Source organism: Pleurodeles waltl, chromosome 9 (assembly GCF_031143425.1).
Source record: "Pleurodeles waltl isolate 20211129_DDA chromosome 9, aPleWal1.hap1.20221129, whole genome shotgun sequence".
Taxonomy (NCBI): domain Eukaryota; kingdom Metazoa; phylum Chordata; class Amphibia; order Caudata; family Salamandridae; genus Pleurodeles; species Pleurodeles waltl.
In genome coordinates this window covers 1,179,177,571-1,179,201,595 of record NC_090448.1, presented here as the reverse complement: position 1 = coordinate 1,179,201,595, position 24,025 = coordinate 1,179,177,571, and the positions used below count along the sequence as shown (strand labels likewise).

Here is a 24,025-nt window from a genome sequence, read left to right as displayed (position 1 = left end):
ATGGGTTCCTGCGTTACCCCAGGTGTGGCGCACGGCTGAGCAGGATGGGTTCCCGCGTTACCCCAGGTGTGGCGCACGGCTGAGCAGGATGGGTTCCCGCGTTACCCCAGGTGTGGCGCACGGCTGAGCAGGATGGGTTCCTGCGTTACCCCATGTGTGGCGCACGGCTGAGCAGGATGGGTTCCTGCGTTACCCCATGTGTGGCGCACGGCTGAGCAGGATGGGTTCCTGCGTTACCCCATGTGTGGCGCACGGCTGAGCAGGATGGGTTCCCGCGTTACCCCATGTGTGGCGCACGGCTGAGCAGGATGGGTTCCCGCGTTACCCCATGTGTGGCACACGGCTGAGCAGGATGGGTTCCCGCGTTACCCCATGTGTGGCGTATGGCTGAGCAGGATGGGTTCTCACGTTACCCCATGTGTGGCGCACGGCTGAGCAGGATCTCTTCCCGCGTTACCCCATGTGTGGCGCATGGCTGAGCAGGATGGGTTCCCGCGTTACCCCATGTGTGGCGCACGGCTGAGCAGGATGGGTTCCCGCGTTACCCCATGTGTGGCGCACGGCTGAGCAGGATGGGTTACCCCATGTGTGGCGCACGGCTGAGCAGGATGGGTTACCCGCGTTACCCCATGTGTGGCGCACGGCTGAGCAGGATGGGTTCCCGCGTTACCCCATGTGTGGCGCACGGCTGAGCAGGATCGGTTCCCGCGTTACCCCATGTGTGGCGCACGGCTGAGCAGGATCGGTTCTCACGTTACCCCATGTGTGGCGCACGGCTGAGCAGGATCGGTTCCCGTGTTACCCCATGTGTGGCGCACGGCTGAGCAGGATGGGTTCCTGCGTTACCCCATGTGTGGCGCACAGCTGAGCAGGATGGGTTACCCCATGGTTGGCGCACGGCCGAGCAGGATGGGTTCCCGCGTTACCCCATGTGTGGCGCACAGCTGAGCAGGATGGGTTACCCCATGTGTGGCGCACGGCTGAGCAGGATGGGTTACCCCATGTGTGGCGCACGGCTGAGCAGGATGGGTTCCTGCGTTACCCCATGTGTGGCGCACGGCCAAGCAGGATGGGTTCCTGCGTTACCCCAGGTGTGGCGCACGGCTGAGCAGGATCGGTTCCCGCGTTACCCCAGGTGTGGCGCACGGCTGAGCAGGATCGGTTCCCGCGTTACCCCATGTGTGGCGCACGGCTGAGCAGGATCGGTTCCCGCGTTACCCCATGTGTGGCGCACGGCTGAGCAGGATGGGTTACCCCATGTGTGGCGCACGGCTGAGCAGGATGGGTTACCCGCGTTACCCCATGTGTGGCGCACGGCTGAGCAGGATCGGTTCCCGCGTTACCCCATGTGTGGCGCACGGCTGAGCAGGATCGGTTCCCGCGTTATCCCATGTGTGGCGCACGGCTGAGCAGGATCGGTTCCCGCGTTACTCCATGTGTGGCGCACGGCTGAGCAGGATCGGTTCCCGTGTTACCCCATGTGTGGCGCACGGCTGAGCAGGATGGGTTCCTGCGTTACCCCATGTGTGGCGCACAGCTGAGCAGGATGGGTTACCCCATGGTTGGCGCACGGCCGAGCAGGATGGGTTCCCGCGTTACCCCATGTGTGGCGCACAGCTGAGCAGGATGGGTTACCCCATGTGTGGCGCACGGCTGAGCAGGATGGGTTACCCCATGTGTGGCGCACGGCTGAGCAGGATGGGTTCCCGCGTTACCCCATGTGTGGCGCACGGCTGAGCAGGATGGGTTCCCGCGTTACCCCATGTGTGGCGTATGGCTGAGCAGGATGGGTTCTCACGTTACCCCATGTGTGGCGCACGGCTGAGCAGGATCTCTTCCCGCGTTACCCCATGTGTGGCGCATGGCTGAGCAGGATGGGTTCCCGCGTTACCCCATGTGTGGCGCACGGCTGAGCAGGATGGGTTCCCGCGTTACCCCATGTGTGGCGCACGGCTGAGCAGGATGGGTTACCCCATGTGTGGCGCACGGCTGAGCAGGATGGGTTACCCGCGTTACCCCATGTGTGGCGCACGGCTGAGCAGGATGGGTTCCCGCGTTACCCCATGTGTGGCGCACGGCTGAGCAGGATCGGTTCCCGCGTTACCCCATGTGTGGCGCACGGCTGAGCAGGATCGGTTCTCACGTTACCCCATGTGTGGCGCACGGCTGAGCAGGATCGGTTCCCGTGTTACCCCATGTGTGGCGCACGGCTGAGCAGGATGGGTTCCTGCGTTACCCCATGTGTGGCGCACAGCTGAGCAGGATGGGTTACCCCATGGTTGGCGCACGGCCGAGCAGGATGGGTTCCCGCGTTACCCCATGTGTGGCGCACAGCTGAGCAGGATGGGTTACCCCATGTGTGGCGCACGGCTGAGCAGGATGGGTTACCCCATGTGTGGCGCACGGCTGAGCAGGATGGGTTCCTGCGTTACCCCATGTGTGGCGCACGGCCAAGCAGGATGGGTTCCCGCGTTACCCCAGGTGTGGCGCACGGCTGAGCAGGATCGGTTCCCGCGTTACCCCATGTGTGGCGCACGGCTGAGCAGGATGGGTTCCCGCGTTACCCCATGTGTGGCGCACGGCTGAGCAGGATGGGTTCCTGCGTTACCCCATGTGTGGCGCACGGCTGAGCAGGATGGGTTCCCGCGTTACCCCATGTGTGGCGCACGGCTGAGCAGGATGGGTTCCCGCGTTACCCCATGTGTGGCGCACGGCTGAGCAGGATGGGTTCCCGCGTTACCCCATGTGTGGCGTATGGCTGAGCAGGATGGGTTCTCACGTTACCCCATGTGTGGCGCACGGCTGAGCAGGATCTCTTCCCGCGTTACCCCATGTGTGGCGCATGGCTGAGCAGGATGGGTTCCCGCGTTACCCCATGTGTGGCGCACGGCTGAGCAGGATGGGTTCCCGCGTTACCCCATGTGTGGCGCACGGCTGAGCAGGATGGGTTACCCCATGTGTGGCGCACGGCTGAGCAGGATGGGTTACCCCATGTGTGGCGCACGGCTGAGCAGGATGGGTTACCCCATGTGTGGCGCACGGCTGAGCAGGATGGGTTCCCGCGTTACCCCATGTGTGGCGCACGGCTGAGCAGGATGGGTTCCCGCGTTACCCCATGTGTGGCGCATGGCTGAGCAGGATGGGTTCCCGCGTTACCCCATGTGTGGCGCACGGCTGAACAGGATGGGTTACCCCATGTGTGGCGCACGGATGAGCAGGATGGGTTCTCACGTTACCCCATGTGTGGCGCACGGCTGAGCAGGATCTCTTCCCGCGTTACCCCATGTGTGGCGCATGGCTGAGCAGGATGGGTTCCCGCGTTACCCCATGTGTGGCGCACGGCTGAGCAGGATGGGTTCCCGCGTTACCCCATGTGTGGCGCACGGCTGAGCAGGATGGGTTACCCCATGTGTGGCGCACGGATGAGCAGGATCGGTTCCCGCGTTACCCCATGTGTGGCGCACGGCTGAGCAGGATCGGTTCCCGTGTTACCCCATGTGTGGCGCACGGCTGAGCAGGATGGGTTCCTGCGTTACCCCATGTGTGGCGCACAGCTGAGCAGGATGGGTTACCCCATGGTTGGCGCACGGCCGAGCAGGATGGGTTCCCGCGTTACCCCATGTGTGGCGCACAGCTGAGCAGGATGGGTTACCCCATGTGTGGCGCACGGCTGAGCAGGATGGGTTACCCCATGTGTGGCGCACGGCTGAGCAGGATGGGTTCCTGCGTTACCCCATGTGTGGCGCACGGCCAAGCAGGATGGGTTCCCGCGTTACCCCAGGTGTGGCGCACGGCTGAGCAGGATCGGTTCCCGCGTTACCCCATGTGTGGCGCACGGCTGAGCAGGATGGGTTCCTGCGTTACCCCATGTGTGGCGCACGGCTGAGCAGGATGGGTTCCTGCGTTACCCCATGTGTGGCGCACGGCTGAGCAGGATGGGTTCCTGCGTTACCCCATGTGTGGCGCACGGCTGAGCAGGATGGGTTCCCGCGTTACCCCATGTGTGGCGCACGGCTGAGCAGGATGGGTTCCCGCGTTACCCCATGTGTGGCGTATGGCTGAGCAGGATGGGTTCTCACGTTACCCCATGTGTGGCGCACGGCTGAGCAGGATGGGTTCCCGCGTTACCCCATGTGTGGCGCATGGCTGAGCAGGATGGGTTCCCGCGTTACCCCATGTGTGGCGCACGGCTGAGCAGGATGGGTTCCCGCGTTACCCCATGTGTGGCGCACGGCTGAGCAGGATGGGTTACCCCATGTGTGGCGCACGGCTGAGCAGGATGGGTTACCCGCGTTACCCCATGTGTGGCGCACGGCTGAGCAGGATGGGTTCCCGCGTTACCCCATGTGTGGCGCACGGCTGAGCAGGATCGGTTCCCGCGTTACCCCATGTGTGGCGCACGGCTGAGCAGGATCGGTTCTCACGTTACCCCATGTGTGGCGCACGGCTGAGCAGGATCGGTTCCCGTGTTACCCCATGTGTGGCGCACGGCTGAGCAGGATGGGTTCCTGCGTTACCCCATGTGTGGCGCACAGCTGAGCAGGATGGGTTACCCCATGGTTGGCGCACGGCCGAGCAGGATGGGTTCCCGCGTTACCCCATGTGTGGCGCACAGCTGAGCAGGATGGGTTACCCCATGTGTGGCGCACGGCTGAGCAGGATGGGTTACCCCATGTGTGGCGCACGGCTGAGCAGGATCTCTTCCCGCGTTACCCCATGTGTGGCGCACGGCTGAGCAGGATGGGTTCCCGCGTTACCCCATGTGTGGCGCACGGCTGAGCAGGATGGGTTCCCGCGTTACCCCATGTGTGGCGCACGGCTGAGCAGGATGGGTTACCCCATGTGTGGCGCACGGATGAGCAGGATGGGTTCCAGCGTTACCCCATGTGTGGCGCACGGCTGAGCAGGATGAGTTCCCGCGTTACCCCATGTGTGGCGTATGGCCGAGCAAGATGGGTTCCCGCGTTACCCCATGTGTGGCGCACGGCTGAGCGTGGACGCGAGGTGAAAGGGCACAGGTCCCTCCCTCCTTCGCTCGCAGTAAAGTTACCACTGGCTGGGTTGACCCGTTACCCCAGCCACCTGGAGGCTGAGCGTGGACGCTAGGCTTGATGCAAGTTACGCTTAATACAACTATGGTGTTTGATTTTGAATTTGAAATAGTTGTGATAAGTGTAACTTGCGTCAAGAGTAGTGTTTCTGATACGTGTTTCACCCTTTGTGTTGTTTTCTATCAGCAAACATGCTGCACATCAGAGTGCTGTGCAACCCCAACGCAGCGCTGAAAGTTTCAACTTGGTCAAATAAATCCCCCCTAACCTGAACCTATTGGAGGCAGCATCAGGTCGCTTGCCCTCTTCCTCCATAGGAGGATCAATAACGGCTGTATAAATGAGATGTATGTAGTGTCGTGAACATGTGATACACATGAGCGAAAGGCGGGCCTGCAAGCGCTTCTACAATTTTATTAAAATTAAAAACCATGCGTGCAGGCTCGCCTCTCACTCGCATGTAAATCACATTTTCATAGTGGACTGGGGCTGTTGTCACTTCTCGAAAGGTTTATAGCCTGTCTCAATCCTCCGGAGTCCTGGCCTCAGCTCTGTGTGCTGTCTTTGTGGCTTGACAACAAATGGCTTACATGGAGCCTCCCTCAACTCACTGGTTTGCTGAATATTGGCGCTTTCAAACGCAAGCAGGGAACTTCAAGCCATTTGTCAGGACATTACCAAAAACACCGACTGGTGTTGGATGACATACAGATATTGATTCGTTCATGGGAGGTGTTATGTGAACAGTCAGCCATTTGGTTACAGCTGTTCTACCTGGTAGGAGCTGAGGAGATTATTTCCATGTCACAGCGAGTTGAACACACCATGCTGAGACCTTCAGCGCTCTGCAAGTCACAGCTATGAGTCCTGGGGAGGCAGAGGCTTTTTTTCATCCTTTCCATCTTGGCAGAATGGCATTTTGGGTAATAGTTTAAGTATAATAACTTATTTAAAGGGATTTAAGTGTGACATGAGGAGCTATAAAAATTCAAACTATTATCGACTGCTGCTGTCCCATTAGAAGAAGGCAAAAGGAATAGTGTATCAGAAGAAAACTGACAGCAAGTCTGGAAGTGGCCTTCATGTGCTTCCTTGAGCCTGTATTTAATACCCACAATACATTATGCCTCTAGCAGTACATTAACATAGTAGTTCACTTCGTAGCAGCAGCTGGTATATAGTGCAGAGACCTCAGTACTCATTGGCTTTTGCAATCAAGCACATAGGAGTAATCCGTCAGTTATTGGAACAGTACAGTCCCCTTTATACTTATACCAATGCCCAGTAGCAAAATGAATTTAGTATGACTGAAGTGACTTACTTGCTTAGTTTGTATACCAAGTGGTAAGCAAGTTAAGGCATGTAATGTTTATCACACATGCACAGTGATCAAACATCTGCTGTGTTTTACACTCCCTGCTACTGTGGCAAGTGGGTGAACAAAGTAGTCAGTGGCATCATTAGGATAACATTAGGTTTTTGCAAACCGAATTCTGTTGGAGATGGAAGAGCCAGCTCTCTGGTTGGCCCTTCAAGCAAGGTGTTACTACATTTATAAATGCAAGGGCAAACGTTATACTTTGAGGATATCAGCAGTCTCTGCATCATCACACACACTGGCACTTTTAGAAAATCTCAGTCCTATTAAATGAGTGCCACAGCTCTGCCACTAGCTCCACCCGAAACACCAGTTTGCTTGCTTTCCAAAATTTGCTTGAAAATGCACATTTTGCCCATCTTTTTTTCAAAATTTTCTTGGGGGGAGTACCCCGTACCACAGTCTCTCCCCCCCCCCCCCCCCCCCCCCCCCCACGCCCCCCATTGACTGTCAGGCTCGCTCAGTATACTCGCTCGCTACAGGTCACTCATCCCAAACTTTCACATCTCACTACTTTTGAATGTCACCAGCGAGTAGCGGTGTACCCTAGGAGCACATGATTCAGCTGTTTGTGTTCCTACAGCAGATCTGTTTGTGGCTGTATTGCTTGTAGCAGGTGACTGTAGTCTGTGTGGGTTGAGGTTTGTGTTCATGACTGTAGTCTGTGTGGGTTGGGGTTTGTATTCCTACAGCAGATCTGTTTGTGGCTGTATTGCTTCTAGCAGATGATTGTAGTCTGTGTTGGTTGGGGTTTGTGTACCTGCAGCAGGTGAATGTTATCTGTTTGTGGTTGTATTGCATGTATGAAATGGCCGTCGTCTGTCGGGTGATGTCTGTATTCATAGAGCTGATGTGTTTGTGCTAGCACTGCTTGTAGCGCATGACTGTGGGCTTTGTTGGTGAGGGTGGGTTCATATTCCTAAAGCTGATAGGTTGTGGTTGTATTGCTTGTAGCAGGTGGCTGTGGTTTGTGTACCTGCAGCAGGTGACTGTTATCCATCTGTGGTTGTATTGCTTGTGGCAGGTGGCTGTGGTTTGGGTCGGGTAGAGTTTGTGTACCTGCAGCAGGTGACTGTTATCCATCTGTGGTTGTATTTCTTGTAGCAGGTGGCTGTGGTTTGGGTTGGATAGAGTTATTGTACCTGCAGCAGGTGACTATTATCCATCTGTGGCTGTATTGCTTGCAGCACATGGCTGTGGTTTGGGTTGGGTAGGGTTTGTGTAGCTACAGCAGGTGAATGTTATCCATTTGTGGCTGTATTGCTTGTAGCAGGTGGCTGTGGAAACACTTCATTGGCAGCCAGTGTAGGTCTTTGACTCTTGTCTGATGTTTGGGGATATTCAAAATGAGACTAGCTGTGGCGTTTTGTACACGTTGCAATTGTGACAGCGGAGTCTGGGCAGCACCCGGATAAGGTATGTTGGCTTAATCCAACCTGGAGGTGATTAGTATGTGTGCAAACCCTTTGCAAGTGTCTAGGGCAGTGGTCTTCAAACTTCTTAATGCCGCGCCCCCCCCAGTTGAAAAATAAAAATCAGTGCCCCCCCCTTTCACAATTATTTTATAAAGATGGTACTGTTTAACTACGTCTAGACTTATTTAAACATTGCAGTTAAGTAATGTTACCTTTTTAAAATTGCAATAACATGCTTCTGCTTAAGACAAAGGCCTGTTGTAGGTATAATGCTTCTTTTGGGCAGAGTCTGGCGCCCTCCACCCCCCAAGTTTGAAGACCCCTGGTCTAGGGGAAGATATTTTAAAAGATGCCTCAGTGATTTTAACAGACCGAAGCAGATAGCAGCGGTGGCCTTGAGGTGGGGTTTGAAGAAAAGTGCAGTGTCCATCAAGGCTCCCATATTCCTGACCACTGTGGAGGGGTGGGAGCCGGCCCTAATCCAGATGGCTAGAGACGCACTGCGTCAGGAGGGGAGGCTGAGATAAACAGACAGATTGCAGTTTTGTCGGAATTGGGTTGTACACAATACCCAGAACTGCTTGTAGGTGACCCTTCAACTCGGGGTTTCTTCACAGCCCGGCCTGATGCAGGTTGGGTTTCAGTGAGGTCTGTTCCTCAGTACTGCAGGGGCCCAGCTTGGCCCTGAGAGCCTCCATTGTTGCACCGGGGCGGGGTTGTCAAAGGTGCCACTGAAACCTACTCTCGGTTGTTGAGCCTGTGAGGCTTCCTGAAGCCCCCAGCTCTGCTCTACATGAGCCGGCAGCCAATGCTTTCATGTTGTAGATCCTTGAGTGCGCCTGTGCCTCTCGGTGAACATACTTACTTCATCCGTCTGTGACTGGTGAGGGCATACCAACATGTCTGTATTCACTATCCCCCAACAAGACATGTACAAGATGTAGACCATGGATACCACCTCCCTGGTGCACACTCTCCACGGTTGGCCTTAGCTGGTGGTTGACTCCTGTTCCTGGGAGAGTCGGAGGCGTCCACCAAAAGCGTACTTCCAAGATTTAAAGTCTAAGTACGAGGTGCAGTTGTGCTTGTGGGGGGCCATGGGAGTGCGCAAAGCCAGCCAGAGAGAAAAACCTCTGCAGGCAGCAGTCCCACTGCACCAGAGCTCCTGAGCATGTAACATGGCACACAAGCAGCGCCCCCGCAGGACGCAAGGAAGTGCTCCTATAGTAGATCAGTGGACTCCTGTCTGAGGGATACAGGGAGAAACCGCTAACCCCTTCACCAAAACGTCATTTCCTGTCCCCATAAACTGTTGTGGGAGCAGTAGGGAGCGACCACTGTTGCAGTGGGCACAGCTTGGGGGCTCTCCCCGGCCATAAGAGCAGTATGGTCGGGTGAGGCAAGGGGCCCGATTGATGTTTAAGCCACTGGCGGAGGCAGCCAGAGAGCTGAATAAGAGGTCGGGTTGACAGCTGCCTGTTCACTGCAAGAACATTTGTCCCTACATTCACTCAGATGTCTACTTCCCTTTCTACCCTGGACTGAGTGCTTGGGTTCGTTGAAGTTTGGAGAAGGGGTCTGAGGTACTCAGAGTCAACAGTGGAACTATTGAAAGTCTGGAGGTGAGACACATTTAAGCATAAACTGGCATTGTGCCTGACCTGCCGGGCTTAGATTGGGCTGCACACAGGTTCTGAGATGGGTTAGTCAGTCCCTGCTGAGGGACACCTGTGAGAGTACACAGGTTCTGAGATTGGGCTAGTCAGTCCCTGCTGAGGGACATCTGTTAGAGCACACAGGATCCGAGATTGGGCTAGTCTGTTCCTGCGGAAGGACACCTGTGAGAGCACACAGGTTCTGAGATTGGGCTAGTCAGTTCCTGGGGAGGGACACCTGTGAGAGCACACAGGATCTGAGATTGGGCTAGTCAGTTCCTGGGGAGGGACACCTGTGAGAGTACACAGGTTCTGAGATTGGGCTAGTCAGTCCCTGCTGAGGGACACCTGTGAGAGCACACAGGTTCTGAGATTGGGCTAGTCAGTCCCTGCTGAAGGACATCTGTCAGAGCACACAGGTTCTGAGATTGAGCTAGTCAGTTCCTGCGGAGGGACACCTGTGAGCGCACACAAGATCTGAGGTTGGGCTAGTCAATGCCTGCGGAGGGACACCTTTGAGAGCACACTGGTTCTGAGATTGGGCTAGTCAGTCCCTGCTGAGGGACACCTGTGAGAGTACACAGGTTCTGAGATTGGCTAGTCAGTCCCTGCTGAGGGACACCTGTGAGAGCACACAGGATCTGAGATTGGGCTAGTCAGTTCCTGTGAAGGGGACACTGGTCGGAGCACACAACACAGGATCCGAGATTGGGCTAGTCTGTTCCTGCCGAGGGACACCTGTGAGAGCACACAGGATCTGAGATTGTGCTGGTCAGTTCCTGCAGAGGGACACCTGTGAGAGTACACAGGATCTGAGATTGGGCTATTCAGTTCCTGCCGAAGGACATCTGTCAGAGCACACAGGTTCTGAGATTGAGCTAGTCAGTTCCTGCAGAGGGACACCTGTGAGGGCACACAGGATCTGAGGTTGGGCTAGTCAATGCCTGTGGAGGTACACCTGTGAGAGCACACAGGATCTGAAATTGTGCTTGTCAGTTCCTGCGGAGGGACACCTGTAAGAGTACACAGGACCTGAGATTGAGCTAGTGAATGCCTGTGGAGGGACACCTGTCGGAGCACACAGGATCTGTGCTAGTCCGTTCCAGTGAAGGGGACACCTGTCAGAGCACACACAACATGAGATTGGACTAGTCAATCCCTGCGGAGGGACTCCTGTGAGAGCACACAGGATCTGAGATTGGGCTAGTCAGGCCCTGCGGAGGGACACCTGTGAGAGCACACAGGATCTGAGATTGGGCTAGTCAATCCCTGCTGAAGGACACCTGTGAGAGCACACAGGTTCTGAGATTGGGCTAGTCAGTCCCTGCTGAGGGACACCTGTGAGAGCACACAGGATCTGAGATTGGGCCAGTCAGTACCTGCGCAGGGACACCTGTGAGAGTACACAGGTTCTGAGATTGGGCTAGTCAGTCCCTGCTGAGGGACACCTGTGAGAGTACACAGGATCTGAGATTGGGCTAGTCAGTTCCTGTCAAGGGGACACTGGTCGGAGCACACAGGATCCGAGATTGGGCTAGTCTGTTCCTGGGGAGGGACACCTGTGAGAGCACACAGGATCTGAGATTGTGCTGGTCAGTTCCTGCAGAGGGACACCTGTGAGAGTACACAGGATCTGAGATTGTGCGAAGGGGACACCTGTTGGAGCACACAGGACATGCGCTTGGGTAGTCTGCCTGTGGACGGACACCTGTCGGAGCACACAGGATCTGAGATTGGGCTAGTCAGGCCCTGCTGAGGGACACCTGTGAGAGCACACAGGATCTGAGATTGGGCTAGTCAGGCCCTGCTGAGGGACACCTGTGAGAGCACACAGGATCTGAGATTGGGCTAGTCCAGCCCTGCTGAGGGACACCTGTGAGAGCACACAGGATCTGAGATTGGGCTAGTCAAGCCCTGCTGAGGGACACCTGTGAGAGTACACAGGATCTGAGATTGGGCTAGTCAGTTCCTGGGGAGGGACACCTGTGAGCACACAGGTTCTGAGATTGGGCTAGTCAGGCCCTGCTGAGGGACACCTGTCAGAGCACACAGGATCTGAGATTGGGCTAGTCAGGCCCTGCTGAGGGACACCTGTCAGAGCACACAGGATCTGAGATTGTGCTGGTCAGTTCCTGCAGAGGGACACCTGTGAGCGCACACAAGATCTGAGGTTGGGCTAGTCAATGCCTGCAGAGGGACACCTTTGAGAGCACACAGGTTCTGAGATTGGGCTAGTCAGTCCCTGCTGAGGGACACCTGTGAGAGTACACAGGTTCTGAGATTGGGCTAGTCAGTCCCTGCTGAGGGACACCTGTGAGAGCACACAGGATCTGAGATTGGGCTAGTCAGTTCCTGTGAAGGGGACACTGGTCGGAGCACACAACACAGGATCCGAGATTGGGCTAGTCTGTTCCTGCGGAGGGACACCTGTGAGAGCACACAGGATCTGAGATTGTGCTGGTCAGTTCCTGCGGAGGGACACCTGTGAGAGCACACAGGTTCTGAGATTGGGCTAGTCAGTCCCTGCTGAGGGACATGTCAGAGCACACAGGTTCTGAGATTGAGCTAGTCAATTCCTGCGGAGGGGCACCTGTGAGGGCACACAGGATCTGAGGTTGGGCTAGTCAATGCCTCTGGAGGGACACCTGTGAGGGCACACAGGATCTGAAATTGTGCTGGTCAGTTCCTGCGGAGGGACACCTGTAAGAGTACACAGGACCTGAGATTGAGCTAGTGAATGCCTGTGGAGGGACACCTGTCAGAGCACACAGGATCTGTGCTAGTCCGTTCCAGTGAAGGGGACACCTGTCAGAGCACACACAACATGAGATTGGACTAGTCAATCCCTGCGGAGGGACACCTGTGAGAGCACACAGGATCTGAGATTGGGCTAGTCAGGCCCTGCGGAGGGACACCTGTGAGAGCACACAGGATCTGAGATTGGGCTAGTCAGTCCCTGCTGAGGGACACCTGTGAGAGCACACAGGTTCTGAGATTGAGCTAGTCAATTCCTGCGGAGGGGCACCTGTGAGGGCACACAGGATCTGAGGTTGGGCTAGTCAATGCCTCTGGAGGGACACCTGTGAGGGCACACAGGATCTGAAATTGTGCTTGTCAGTTCCTGCGGAGGGACACCTGTAAGAGTACACAGGACCTGAGATTGAGCTAGTGAATGCCTGTGGAGGGACACCTGTCGGAGCACACAGGATCTGTGCTAGTCCGTTCCAGTGAAGGGGACACCTGTCAGAGCACACACAACATGAGATTGGACTAGTCAATCCCTGCGGAGGGACACCTGTGAGAGCACACAGGATCTGAGATTGGGCTAGTCAGTCCCTGCTGAGGGACACCTGTGAGAGTACACAGGTTCTGAGATTGGGCTAGTCAGGCCCTGCTGAGGGACACCTGTCAGAGCACACAGGATCTGAGATTGTGCTGGTCAGTTCCTGCAGAGGGACACCTGTGAGCGCACACAAGATCTGAGGTTGGGCTAGTCAATGCCTGCAGAGGGACACCTTTGAGAGCACACAGGTTCTGAGATTGGGCTAGTCAGTCCCTGCTGAGGGACACCTGTGAGAGTACACAGGTTCTGAGATTGGGCTAGTCAGTCCCTGCTGAGGGACACCTGTGAGAGCACACAGGATCTGAGATTGGGCTAGTCAGTTCCTGTGAAGGGGACACTGGTCGGAGCACACAACACAGGATCCGAGATTGGGCTAGTCTGTTCCTGCGGAGGGACACCTGTGAGAGCACACAGGATCTGAGATTGTGCTGGTCAGTTCCTGCGGAGGGACACCTGTGAGAGCACACAGGTTCTGAGATTGGGCTAGTCAGTCCCTGCTGAGGGACATGTCAGAGCACACAGGTTCTGAGATTGAGCTAGTCAATTCCTGCGGAGGGGCACCTGTGAGGGCACACAGGATCTGAGGTTGGGCTAGTCAATGCCTCTGGAGGGACACCTGTGAGGGCACACAGGATCTGAAATTGTGCTGGTCAGTTCCTGCGGAGGGACACCTGTAAGAGTACACAGGACCTGAGATTGAGCTAGTGAATGCCTGTGGAGGGACACCTGTCAGAGCACACAGGATCTGTGCTAGTCCGTTCCAGTGAAGGGGACACCTGTCAGAGCACACACAACATGAGATTGGACTAGTCAATCCCTGCGGAGGGACACCTGTGAGAGCACACAGGATCTGAGATTGGGCTAGTCAGGCCCTGCGGAGGGACACCTGTGAGAGCACACAGGATCTGAGATTGGGCTAGTCAGTCCCTGCTGAGGGACACCTGTGAGAGCACACAGGTTCTGAGATTGAGCTAGTCAATTCCTGCGGAGGGGCACCTGTGAGGGCACACAGGATCTGAGGTTGGGCTAGTCAATGCCTCTGGAGGGACACCTGTGAGGGCACACAGGATCTGAAATTGTGCTTGTCAGTTCCTGCGGAGGGACACCTGTAAGAGTACACAGGACCTGAGATTGAGCTAGTGAATGCCTGTGGAGGGACACCTGTCGGAGCACACAGGATCTGTGCTAGTCCGTTCCAGTGAAGGGGACACCTGTCAGAGCACACACAACATGAGATTGGACTAGTCAATCCCTGCGGAGGGACACCTGTGAGAGCACACAGGTTCTGAGATTGGGCTAGTCAGTCCCTGCTGAGGGGCACCTGTGAGAGCACACAGGATCTGAGTTTCGGCTAGTCAGTTCCTGTGAAGGGGACACTGGTCGGAGCACACAGGATCTGAGATTGGGCTAGTCGGTTCCTGCGGAGGGACACCTGTGAGAGCACACAGGATCTGAGGTTGGGCTAGTCAATGCCTGCGGAGGGACACCTGTGAGAGTACACAGGATCTGAGATTGGGCTAGTCTGTTCCTGGGGAGGGACACCTGTGAGCACACAGGTTCTGAGATTGGGCTAGTCAGGCCCTGCTGAGGGACACCTGTCAGAGCACACAGGATCTGAGATTGGGCTAGTCAGGCCCTGCTGAGGGACACCTGTCAGAGCACACAGGATCTGAGATTGTGCTGGTCAGTTCCTGCAGAGAGACACCTGTGAGCGCACACAAGATCTGAGGTTGGGCTAGTCAATGCCTGCGGAGGGACACCTGTGAGAGTACACAGGTTCTGAGATTGGGCTAGTCAGTCCCTGCTGAGGGACACCTGTGAGAGTACACAGGTTCTGAGATTGGGCTAGTCAGTCCCTGCTGAGGGACACCAGTGAGAGCACACAGGATCTGAGATTGGGCTAGTCAGTTCCTGTGAAGGGGACACTGGTCGGAGCACACAACACAGGATCCGAGATTGGGCTAGTCTGTTCCTGCGGAGGGACACCTGTGAGAGCACACAGGATCTGAGATTGTGCTGGTCAGTTCCTGCGGAGGGACACCTGTGAGAGCACACAGGTTCTGAGATTGGGCTAGTCAGTCCCTGCTGAGGGACATGTCAGAGCACACAGGTTCTGAGATTGAGCTAGTCAATTCCTGCGGAGGGGCACCTGTGAGGGCACACAGGATCTGAGGTTGGGCTAGTCAATGCCTCTGGAGGGACACCTGTGAGGGCACACAGGATCTGAAATTGTGCTGGTCAGTTCCTGCGGAGGGACACCTGTAAGAGTACACAGGACCTGAGATTGAGCTAGTGAATGCCTGTGGAGGGACACCTGTCAGAGCACACAGGATCTGTGCTAGTCCGTTCCAGTGAAGGGGACACCTGTCAGAGCACACACAACATGAGATTGGACTAGTCAATCCCTGCGGAGGGACACCTGTGAGAGCACACAGGATCTGAGATTGGGCTAGTCAGGCCCTGCGGAGGGACACCTGTGAGAGCACACAGGATCTGAGATTGGGCTAGTCAGTCCCTGCTGAGGGACACCTGTGAGAGCACACAGGTTCTGAGATTGAGCTAGTCAATTCCTGCGGAGGGGCACCTGTGAGGGCACACAGGATCTGAGGTTGGGCTAGTCAATGCCTCTGGAGGGACACCTGTGAGGGCACACAGGATCTGAGATTGGGCCAGTCAGTACCTGCGCAGGGACACCTGTGAGTACACAGGATCTGAGATTGGGCCAGTCAGTACCTGCGCAGGGACACCTGTGAGAGCACACAGGATCTGAGATTGTGCTGGTCAGTACCTGCGGATGGACACCTATCAGAGCACAGAGGATCTGAGATTGTGCGAAGGGGACACCTGTTGGAGCACACAGGACATGCGCTTGGGTAGTCTGCCTGTGGACGGACACCTGTCGGAGCACACAGGATCTGAGATTGGGCTAGTCCAGCCCTGCTGAGGGACACCTGTGAGAGCACACAGGATCTGAGATTGGGCTAGTCAAGCCCTGCTGAGGGACACCTGTGAGAGCACACAGGATCTGAGATTGGGCTAGTCAAGCCCTGCTGAGGGACACCTGTCAGAGCACACAGGATCTGAGATTGGGATAGTCAATCCCTGCTGAGGGACACCTGTCAGAGCACATAGGATCTGAGATTGGGCTAGTCAATCCCTGCTGAGGGACACCTGTGAGCACACAGGATCTTAGATTGGGCTAGTCAATCCCTACTGAAGGACACCTGTGAGAGCACACAGGATCTGAGATTGTGCTGGTCAGTTCCTGCGGATGGACACCTGTGAGAGCACACAGGATCTGAGATTGTGCGAAGGGGACACCTGTCAGAGCACACAGGACATGCGCTTGGGCTAGTGAATGCCTGTGGACGGACACCTGTCAGAGCACACAGGATCTGAGATTGGGCTAGTCCAGCCCTGCTGAGGGACACCTGTGAGAGCACACAGGATCTGAGATTGGGCTAGTCCAGCCCTGCTGAGGGACACCTGTGAGAGCACACAGGATCTGAGATTGGGCTAGTCAAGCCCTGCTGAGGGACACCTGTCAGAGCACACAGGATCTGAGATTGGGATAGTCAATCCCTGCTGAGGGACACCTGTCAGAGCACATAGGATCTGAGATTGGGCTAGTCAATCCCTGCTGAGGGACACCTGTGAGCACACAGAATCTTAGATTGGGCTAGTCAATCCCTACTGAAGGACACCTGTGAGAGCACACAGGATCTGAGATTGTGCTGGTCAGTTCCTGCGGATGGACACCTGTGAGAGCACACAGGATCTGAGATTGTGCGAAGGGGACACCTGTCAGAGCACACAGGACATGCGCTTGGGCTAGTGAATGCCTGTGGACGGACACCTGTCAGAGCACACAGGATCTGAGATTGGGCTAGTGAATGCCTGCTGAGGGACACTGCACGAAAGACCCCCAACGCCTAACCCCCCTCCCAGAATGGGGCAGCGATGTGATGGGACCCGAAGGTGCGTATCACATCTCTTGATCCCAGTGTTAACTATGCGACAGTCCCATCGTCCCAGAGACGGGTCACTGTCTGCACAGAAGACCCCAGGACTGAGCAGTGGCTTCTCCCTTCCAAGCCACAGGGTGCACCCTCTGCTTTAAGGACCCTGGTGTCTGATTTGCTTCAGTTGTCACTGGAGCAGGCTTATAGCCGTCCTAGGAACCACGAGAATGCTTTGCTCCTTAGGGGCATGTATCAGAAAATGTTCAGAAATAAACACACGCACTGCCGTCGGGGAGCTCTGGGCCTGCTCTCTTCATTCATTCATTGGTCTGCTAAGTCCATCACCTTTTGCTTCCAGCCACCGCAGCATTCAGAGGCCAGCATGGGTCCAGGCACTGGCTGTGCTTGCACTGTGAGTGGCCGCATTTTACCCATGTCCTGCACATCCGCTTGAAAAAGTAGTGCAGATCTGTCAGTCATTTGTTCTTTATTAATATGTTTACCTTTAATTTTTAATGGATATGCTTTAAAACAAGTACATAAACGCCGAGGCCGTTAGCTGTTGCTTGTGACTTTCTGCCTCGGGTTGCAGCAGCCCTCAAGTGATGTGGTCACAGTACCCGATCACTCCTTTCTTCCACTGGGATCCTGCTAAGACTTGACCCACAGCGCCCTCTGCTGACCCCTGCTGGTTCGCTCTCCTTGTCCTGGGGACATTTGCTGCGAGTTGAGTTCCTGGTGGCCCCGTGCCCTTGACATGCCATTGTTAATGTGCTGTTTCCACTGCGCACACACGAGTGATCCTGGGCCTCGGGCTCTCGGTGTTCTCAGAAACCTAACAATGAGCCCCGCAGGAATGTGTGTGGGGCTTGAACTTTGGGTTTATTTCCGAGTCGTGGACTTTGCGAGGTTGGGAGATGCGTGTGGTGGGATCCGGCGAGGGCTGGCAGAAGCTCAGCTGCTGATGGCTTCTGGGGCGTCCATGGCCCCTGTACCCCAGGGGTGTGCTTGTCTGACAAGGAGCTCAGAATTGAACAGTAACCAAGGCCGGATAAAGTAACCCTGAGTCTGTGAATAAACCGCGGGCTCCCGAGGCCTGGGGTGTAATCTTAAAGTTGCCTTATGGTTCTTCTGTAATCCTCGTGGTTCATGCCGGCATGAAAGGAGAGGGCCTCGACTGAGAGGAGACCACAGAAAGCCCGTTCTTACACCAAGCGTTTTTGCCACCGTTTCCGATTTTTCACTCTTAATATTCCAGGTTTACCTTTTGAAAAACATTTTCTGTCATCTTTCCGAGTTCATTTTGACCGCATAGCAATATTTTATCCTTAATTAAACTGCAACAGTTTGGCGAATATTTGCAAAACGTTTCTCTGAATGTTACCCTTTTAAAATAATTTTATTTTACTGTTTTTACTGTTTTTTGAAAGCTATATGCATAATGGTATGGTACGGGCAGTGACTGCCCTCCGTTATTCCTGTTTGTGTTATAGGTAGACGGCCAGGGGGGTGGGCTATGTGTGTGTGAGGTGGGGTGAGCAGGGCCAGCCCTCTGTGATTCTTGTTTGTGTTATCGGTGGAGGGTCAGGGCCTCGTGTGTGTGTTGTGTGTGTGTGTGTGTGTGGTGTGAGCCCTCCGTTCTTCCTGTTTGTGGTATAGGTAGAGGGCCAGGGGGGTGGGGTATGTGTGTGAAGTGGGGTGAGCAGGGCGAGCCCTCTGTGCTTCCTGTTTGTGGTACAGGTAGAGGGTCAGGGCCCTGTGTGTGTGTTGTGTGTGGTGCGGTGAGCCCTCCGTTCTTCTTGTTTGTGTTATCGGTAGAGGGTCAGGAGTGAGTGAGTGTGTGTGGTGCGGTGAGCCCTCCTTTCTTCCTGTTTGTGGTATAGGTAGTGTCAGGGAGGTGTGTGTGAGGTGGGGTGAGCAGGGCCAGCCCTTTGTGCTTCCTGTTTGTGTTATCGGTAGAGTGTCAGGGCACTGTGTGTGGTGCGGTGAGCCCTCTGCGCTTCCTGTTTGTGTTATCGGTAGAGGGTCAGGGCCCTGTGTGTGTGTGTGTGTGTGTGTGTGTGGTGCGGTGAGCCCTCCGTTCTTCCTGGTTGTGTTATAGGTAGTGTGTCAGGGAGGTGTGTGTGAGGTGGGGTGAGCAGGGCCAGCCCTTTGTGCTTCTTGTTTGTGTTATCGGTAGAGTGTCAGGGCACTGTGTGTGTGGTGCGGTGAGCCCTCTGCGCTTCCTGTTTGTGTTATCGGTAGAGGGTCAGGGCCCTGTGTGTGTGTGTGGTGCGGTGAGCCCTCCGTTCTTCCTGGTTGTGTTATAGGTAGTGTGTCAGGGAGGTGGGGTGAGCAGGGCCAGCCCTTTGTGCTTCCTGTTTGTGTTATCGGTAGTGTCCGGGCACTGTGTGTGTGTGTGTGGTGCGGTGAGCCCTCCGTTCTTCCTGGTTGTGTTATAGGTAGTGTGTCAGGGAGGTGTGTGTGAGGTGGGGTGAGCAGGGCCAGCCCTTTGTGCTTCTTGTTTGTGTGTGTGTGTGTGTGGTGCGGTGAGCCCTCTGCGCTTCCTGTTTGTGTTATCGGTAGAGGGTCAGGGCCCTGTGTGTGTGTGTGGTGCGGTGAGCCCTCCGTTCTTCCTGGTTGTGTTATAGGTAGTGTGTCAGGGAGGTGGGGTGAGCAGGGCCAGCCCTTTGTGCTTCCTGTTTGTGTTATCGGTAGAGTGTCCGGGCACTGTGTGTGTGTGTGTGGTGCGGTGAGCCCTCTGCGCTTCCTGTTTGTGTTATAGGTAGTGGGTCAGGGCCTTGTGTGTGTGTTGTGTGTGGTGCGGTGAGCCCTCCGTTCTTCCTGGTTGTGTTATAGGTAGAGGGTCAGGGAGGTGTGTGTGTGAGGTGGGGTGTGCAGGGCCAGCCCCCCGATCTTCCTGTGAGCTTGTGTGCTCGACCTAAAAACAGCCGAATCAGCAATGTTATTTATGGTCAGTTGGGCTTTATTAAAGCAGGAGGTAACAAGGGGGTTCTGTGAACAACAAGGAACGCATTTCCATCCATTTACGGAGACAGAAGTGTGCAATCAACTCCTACTGCAAGGAGCATCCCTGGAGACCGCGCCGCCTCATGAAGGGCATCTCCCACCGCTGACGGATCTAACTAGAAGCAGTGACGTGTCAACGTTTCAGTCTCAAGTTGCACGAAACAGAAGCCCATCATCCGGGCTAAGTGTAGTTAATAGTTAATGTAGAGGACCCGGAAAAAAGTTCTCTGAGTGGGAGAATAGGAGTGAGCTTGATTATTATGATCGGGGTGGCATTACATAAGAGACCATTGCGAGGCTACTTGAAGGGGTCACAACTTTGCGAATTACTTTTCAAATGGCCCTCTCCGTGTGGACCCGCGACCGCGGTAGTTCTGTGGACGTTGTGTCATTTAATCTGTTGCGATGCTCTGTGTACAGTGATTGCATGCCGTCTGCTCTCTTCTGTTGCAGGGTGTTTGCACGTGTTCAGTGATTGCATGCCCTTCCCTATGCTGCAGTAGCACATACAGGAACGCTGCTCTTTGCCGTCTGCTCTCTTCTCTTGCAGGGTGTTTGCACGTGTTCAGTGATTGCTTGCCCTTCCCTATGCTGCAGTAGCACATACAGGAACGCTGCTCTTTGCAGTCTGCTCTCTTCTGTTGCAGGTTGTTTGCACGTGTTCAGTGATTGCATGCCCTTCCCTATGCTGCAGTAGCACGTACAGGAACGCTGCTCTTTGCCGTCTGCTCTCTTCTGTTGCAGGGTGTTTGCACGTGTTCAGTGATTGCATGCCCTTCCCTATGCTGCAGTAGCACATACAGGAACGCTGCTCTTTGCCGTCTGCTCTCTTCTCTTGCAGGGTGTTTGCACGTGTTCAGTGATTGCATGCCCTTCCGTATGCTGCAGTAGCACATACAGGAACGCTGCTCTTTGCCGTCTGCTCTCTTCTGTTGCAGGGTGTTTGCACGTGTTCAGTGATTGCATGCCCTTCCGTATGCTGCAGTAGCACATACAGGAACGCTGCTCTTTGCCGTCTGCTCTCTTCTGTTGCAGGGTGTTTGCACGTGTTCAGTGATTGCATGCCCTTCCTCATGCTGCAGTAGCACATACAGGAACGCTGCTCTTTGCCGTCTGCTCTCTTCTGTTGCAGGGTGTTTGCACGTGTTCAGTGATTGCATGCCCTTCCGTATGCTGCAGTAGCAGATACAGGAACGCTGCTCTTTGCCGTCTGCTCTCTTCTCTTGCAGGGTGTTTGCACGTGTTCAGTGATTGCATGCCCTTCCGTATGCTGCAGTAGCACATACAGGAACGCTGCTCTTTGCAGTCTGCTCTCTTCTGTTGCAGGTTGTTTGCACATGTTCAGTGATTGCTTGCCCTTCCCTATGCTGCAGTAGTACATACAGGAACGCTGCTCTTTGCCTTCTGCTCTCTTCTGTTGCAGGGTGTTTGCACGTGTTCAGTGATTGCATGCCCTTCCGTGTGCTGCAGTAGCACATACAGGAACGCTGCTCTTTGCAGTCTGCTCTCTTCTGTTGCAGGTTGTTTGCACGTGTTCAGTGATTGCTTGCCCTTCCCTATGCTGCAGTAGTACATACAGGAACGCTGCTCTTTGCCTTCTGCTCTCTTCTGTTGCAGGGTGTTTGCACGTGTTCAGTGATTGCATGCCCTTCCGTGTGCTGCAGTAGCACATACAGGAACGCTGCTCTTTGCCGTCTGCTCTCTTCTGTTGCAGGGTGTTTGCACGTGTTCAGTGATTGCTTGCCCTTCCCTATGCTGCAGTAGCACATACAGGAACGCTGCTCTTTGCCGTCTGCTCTCTTCTGTTGCAGGGTGTTTGCACGTGTTCAGTGATTGCATGCCCTTCCTCATGCTGCAGTAGCACATACAGAAATGCTGCTCTTTGCCGTCTGCTCTCTTCTGTTGCAGGGTGTTTGCACGTGTACAGTGATTGCATGCCCTTCCCTATGCTGCAGTAGCACATACAGGAACGCTGCTCTTTGCCGTCTGCTCTCTTCTCTTGTAGGGTGTTTGCACGTGTTCAGTGATTGCATGCCCTTCCGTATGCTGCAGTAGCAGATACAGGAACGCTGCTCTTTGCCGTCTGCTCTCTTCTCTTGCAGGGTGTTTGCACGTGTTCAGTGATTGCATGCCCTTCCGTATGCTGCAGTAGCAGATACAGGAACGCTGCTCTTTGCCGTCTGCTCTCTTCTGTTGCAGGGTGTTTGCACGTGTTCAGTGATTGCATGCCCTTCCGTATGCTGCAGTAGCACATACAGGAACGCTGCTCTTTGCCATCTGCTCTCTTCTGTTGCAGGGTGTTTGCACGTGTACAGTGATTGCATGCCCTTCCCTATGCTGCAGTAGTACATACAGGAACGCTGCTCTTTGCCGTCTGCTCTCTTCTGTTGCAGGGTGTTTGCACGTGTTCAGTGATTGCATGCCCTTCCGTATGCTGCAGTAGCACATACAGGAACGCTGCTCTTTGCCGTCTGCTCTCTTCTCTTGCAGGGTGTTTGCACGTGTTCAGTGATTGCATGCCCTTCCGTATGGTGCAGTAGCAGATACAGGAACGCTGCTCTTTGCCGTCTGCTCTCTTCTCTTGCAGGGTGTTTGCACGTGTTCAGTGATTGCATGCCCTTCCTCATGCTGCAGTAGCACATACAGGAACGCTGCTCTTTGCAGTCTGCTCTCTTCTGTTGCAGGTTGTTTGCACGTGTTCAGTGATTGCATGCCCTTCCCTATGCTGCAGTAGCACGTACAGGAACGCTGCTCTTTGCCGTCTGCTCTCTTCTGTTGCAGGGTGTTTGCACGTGTTCAGTGATTGCATGCCCTTCCCTATGCTGCAGTAGTACATACAGGAACGCTGCTCTTTGCCGTCTGCTCTCTTCTCTTGCAGGGTGTTTGCACGTGTTCAGTGATTGCATGCCCTTCCGTATGCTGCAGTAGCACATACAGGAATGCTGCTCTTTGCCGTCTGCTCTCTTCTGTTGCAGGTTGTTTGCACTGTTGTGTCCTTAACATCCTGCTCAGATTCAATGCTGGTCTCGGTCGTAGGGATGGCGCTGTACACGGGCTACGTCTTCATGCCACAGCACATCATGGCCATCTTGCACTATTTTGAGGTCGTGCCATGACGGATGGAGAGCCCTCCGAGAAGCAGTCTGGAGCAGAGGGCTTGAGGTGCCTGCAGTAGTTGCTCCTGAACCAGAGACTCTTGGCGCTCCGTGGATGCGGAGTGACATGCGCTGTGTGGCGGGGTGCCCCATACACACCCCAGCATCCAATTCACATTCCTTTTAATCCTCCAGGGTGTTGATTATATACTTTTATCTATTTTAACTTGTATTGTTTCTACTTTGAGAGCAGTATTTTCTTAACATTTGTGAGTTTGAATATTGCACTGTCAAAGGAGTTTTTCTCTCAATGCGATTAATGTAAATTGTGATGCTTTATTTTTAAACTGAATGAGCAAAGATGTGATTGAGTGGTGATCTTTGTGTGTACTTAGGTCCTATGTAAATACACTTATTTCACCAGCGACAGTTGTTGGAGGAAAGGCCCATTGGACTCTTCAACGCAGAATTAATATTGTTTGTTGTGCAATGTTTGTTCACAAAATATGTGCTGCATGTTCGGCTGTTCTCATAGGGAGAGTGGCTGCAGTCTCTCTGTTTGACCGAGTAAGCTTTATCCGTAGACGTCACCCAGATTTTGCAAGAGATTAAAAATGTAAATTATCCTAATGTTAGAAATGGTGTGTTCCCTCATTTTATTTCCATTGTATATGTATATTATGCAACAGTTGACAATGGCAGAAAAGTCGTACACTGCATATGGAAAATCTTCCGAAGATGTATACATTTGAGAGACAGGAATATTGGAGCATAAAACGTGTCAAAAGCTGGACTTGTCGAATGAAGGGGTAAGATGCCCTGGACCTTCCAAGGTCGTGCTTCAGATCTGTTTTTGCACACCGCTCTCTTGGTTAACCAAGAGGAAAAAATTTACGGAACAGCGTTCTAGGGTCGAAAGCAAATGGAGGAACTACAGACCCCTGGAAGATTAATATGAATGTATAGAAGTAAACCGACTCTACAAAACAAGTCACCATAAAAGTAAATGGATCCTATTGCTCAGGGATATCGCAAACAATCCAGTACGTCTGGATCTGTTTTCAGCTTCATTAAATCCGCTGTATTTCCTTCCTATTGCAACTCCCATAGTTACCCC

General features: G+C 54.4%; 1 protein-coding gene across 1 annotated transcript in view; it reads left to right on the top strand.

Moving 5' to 3' along the window:
• Positions 1-23,075, top strand: part of SPTSSA (serine palmitoyltransferase small subunit A) — a 51,204-nt gene extending 28,129 nt beyond the window's left edge. The window contains exon 2 of the mRNA XM_069209104.1: positions 22,826-23,075. Coding sequence (XP_069065205.1) covers positions 22,826-22,929 — 104 coding nt within the window. The 3' untranslated portion in view covers positions 22,930-23,075. The remainder of the gene's footprint in view (positions 1-22,825) is intronic.
• The last annotated feature ends 950 nt before the right edge of the window (positions 23,076-24,025 follow it).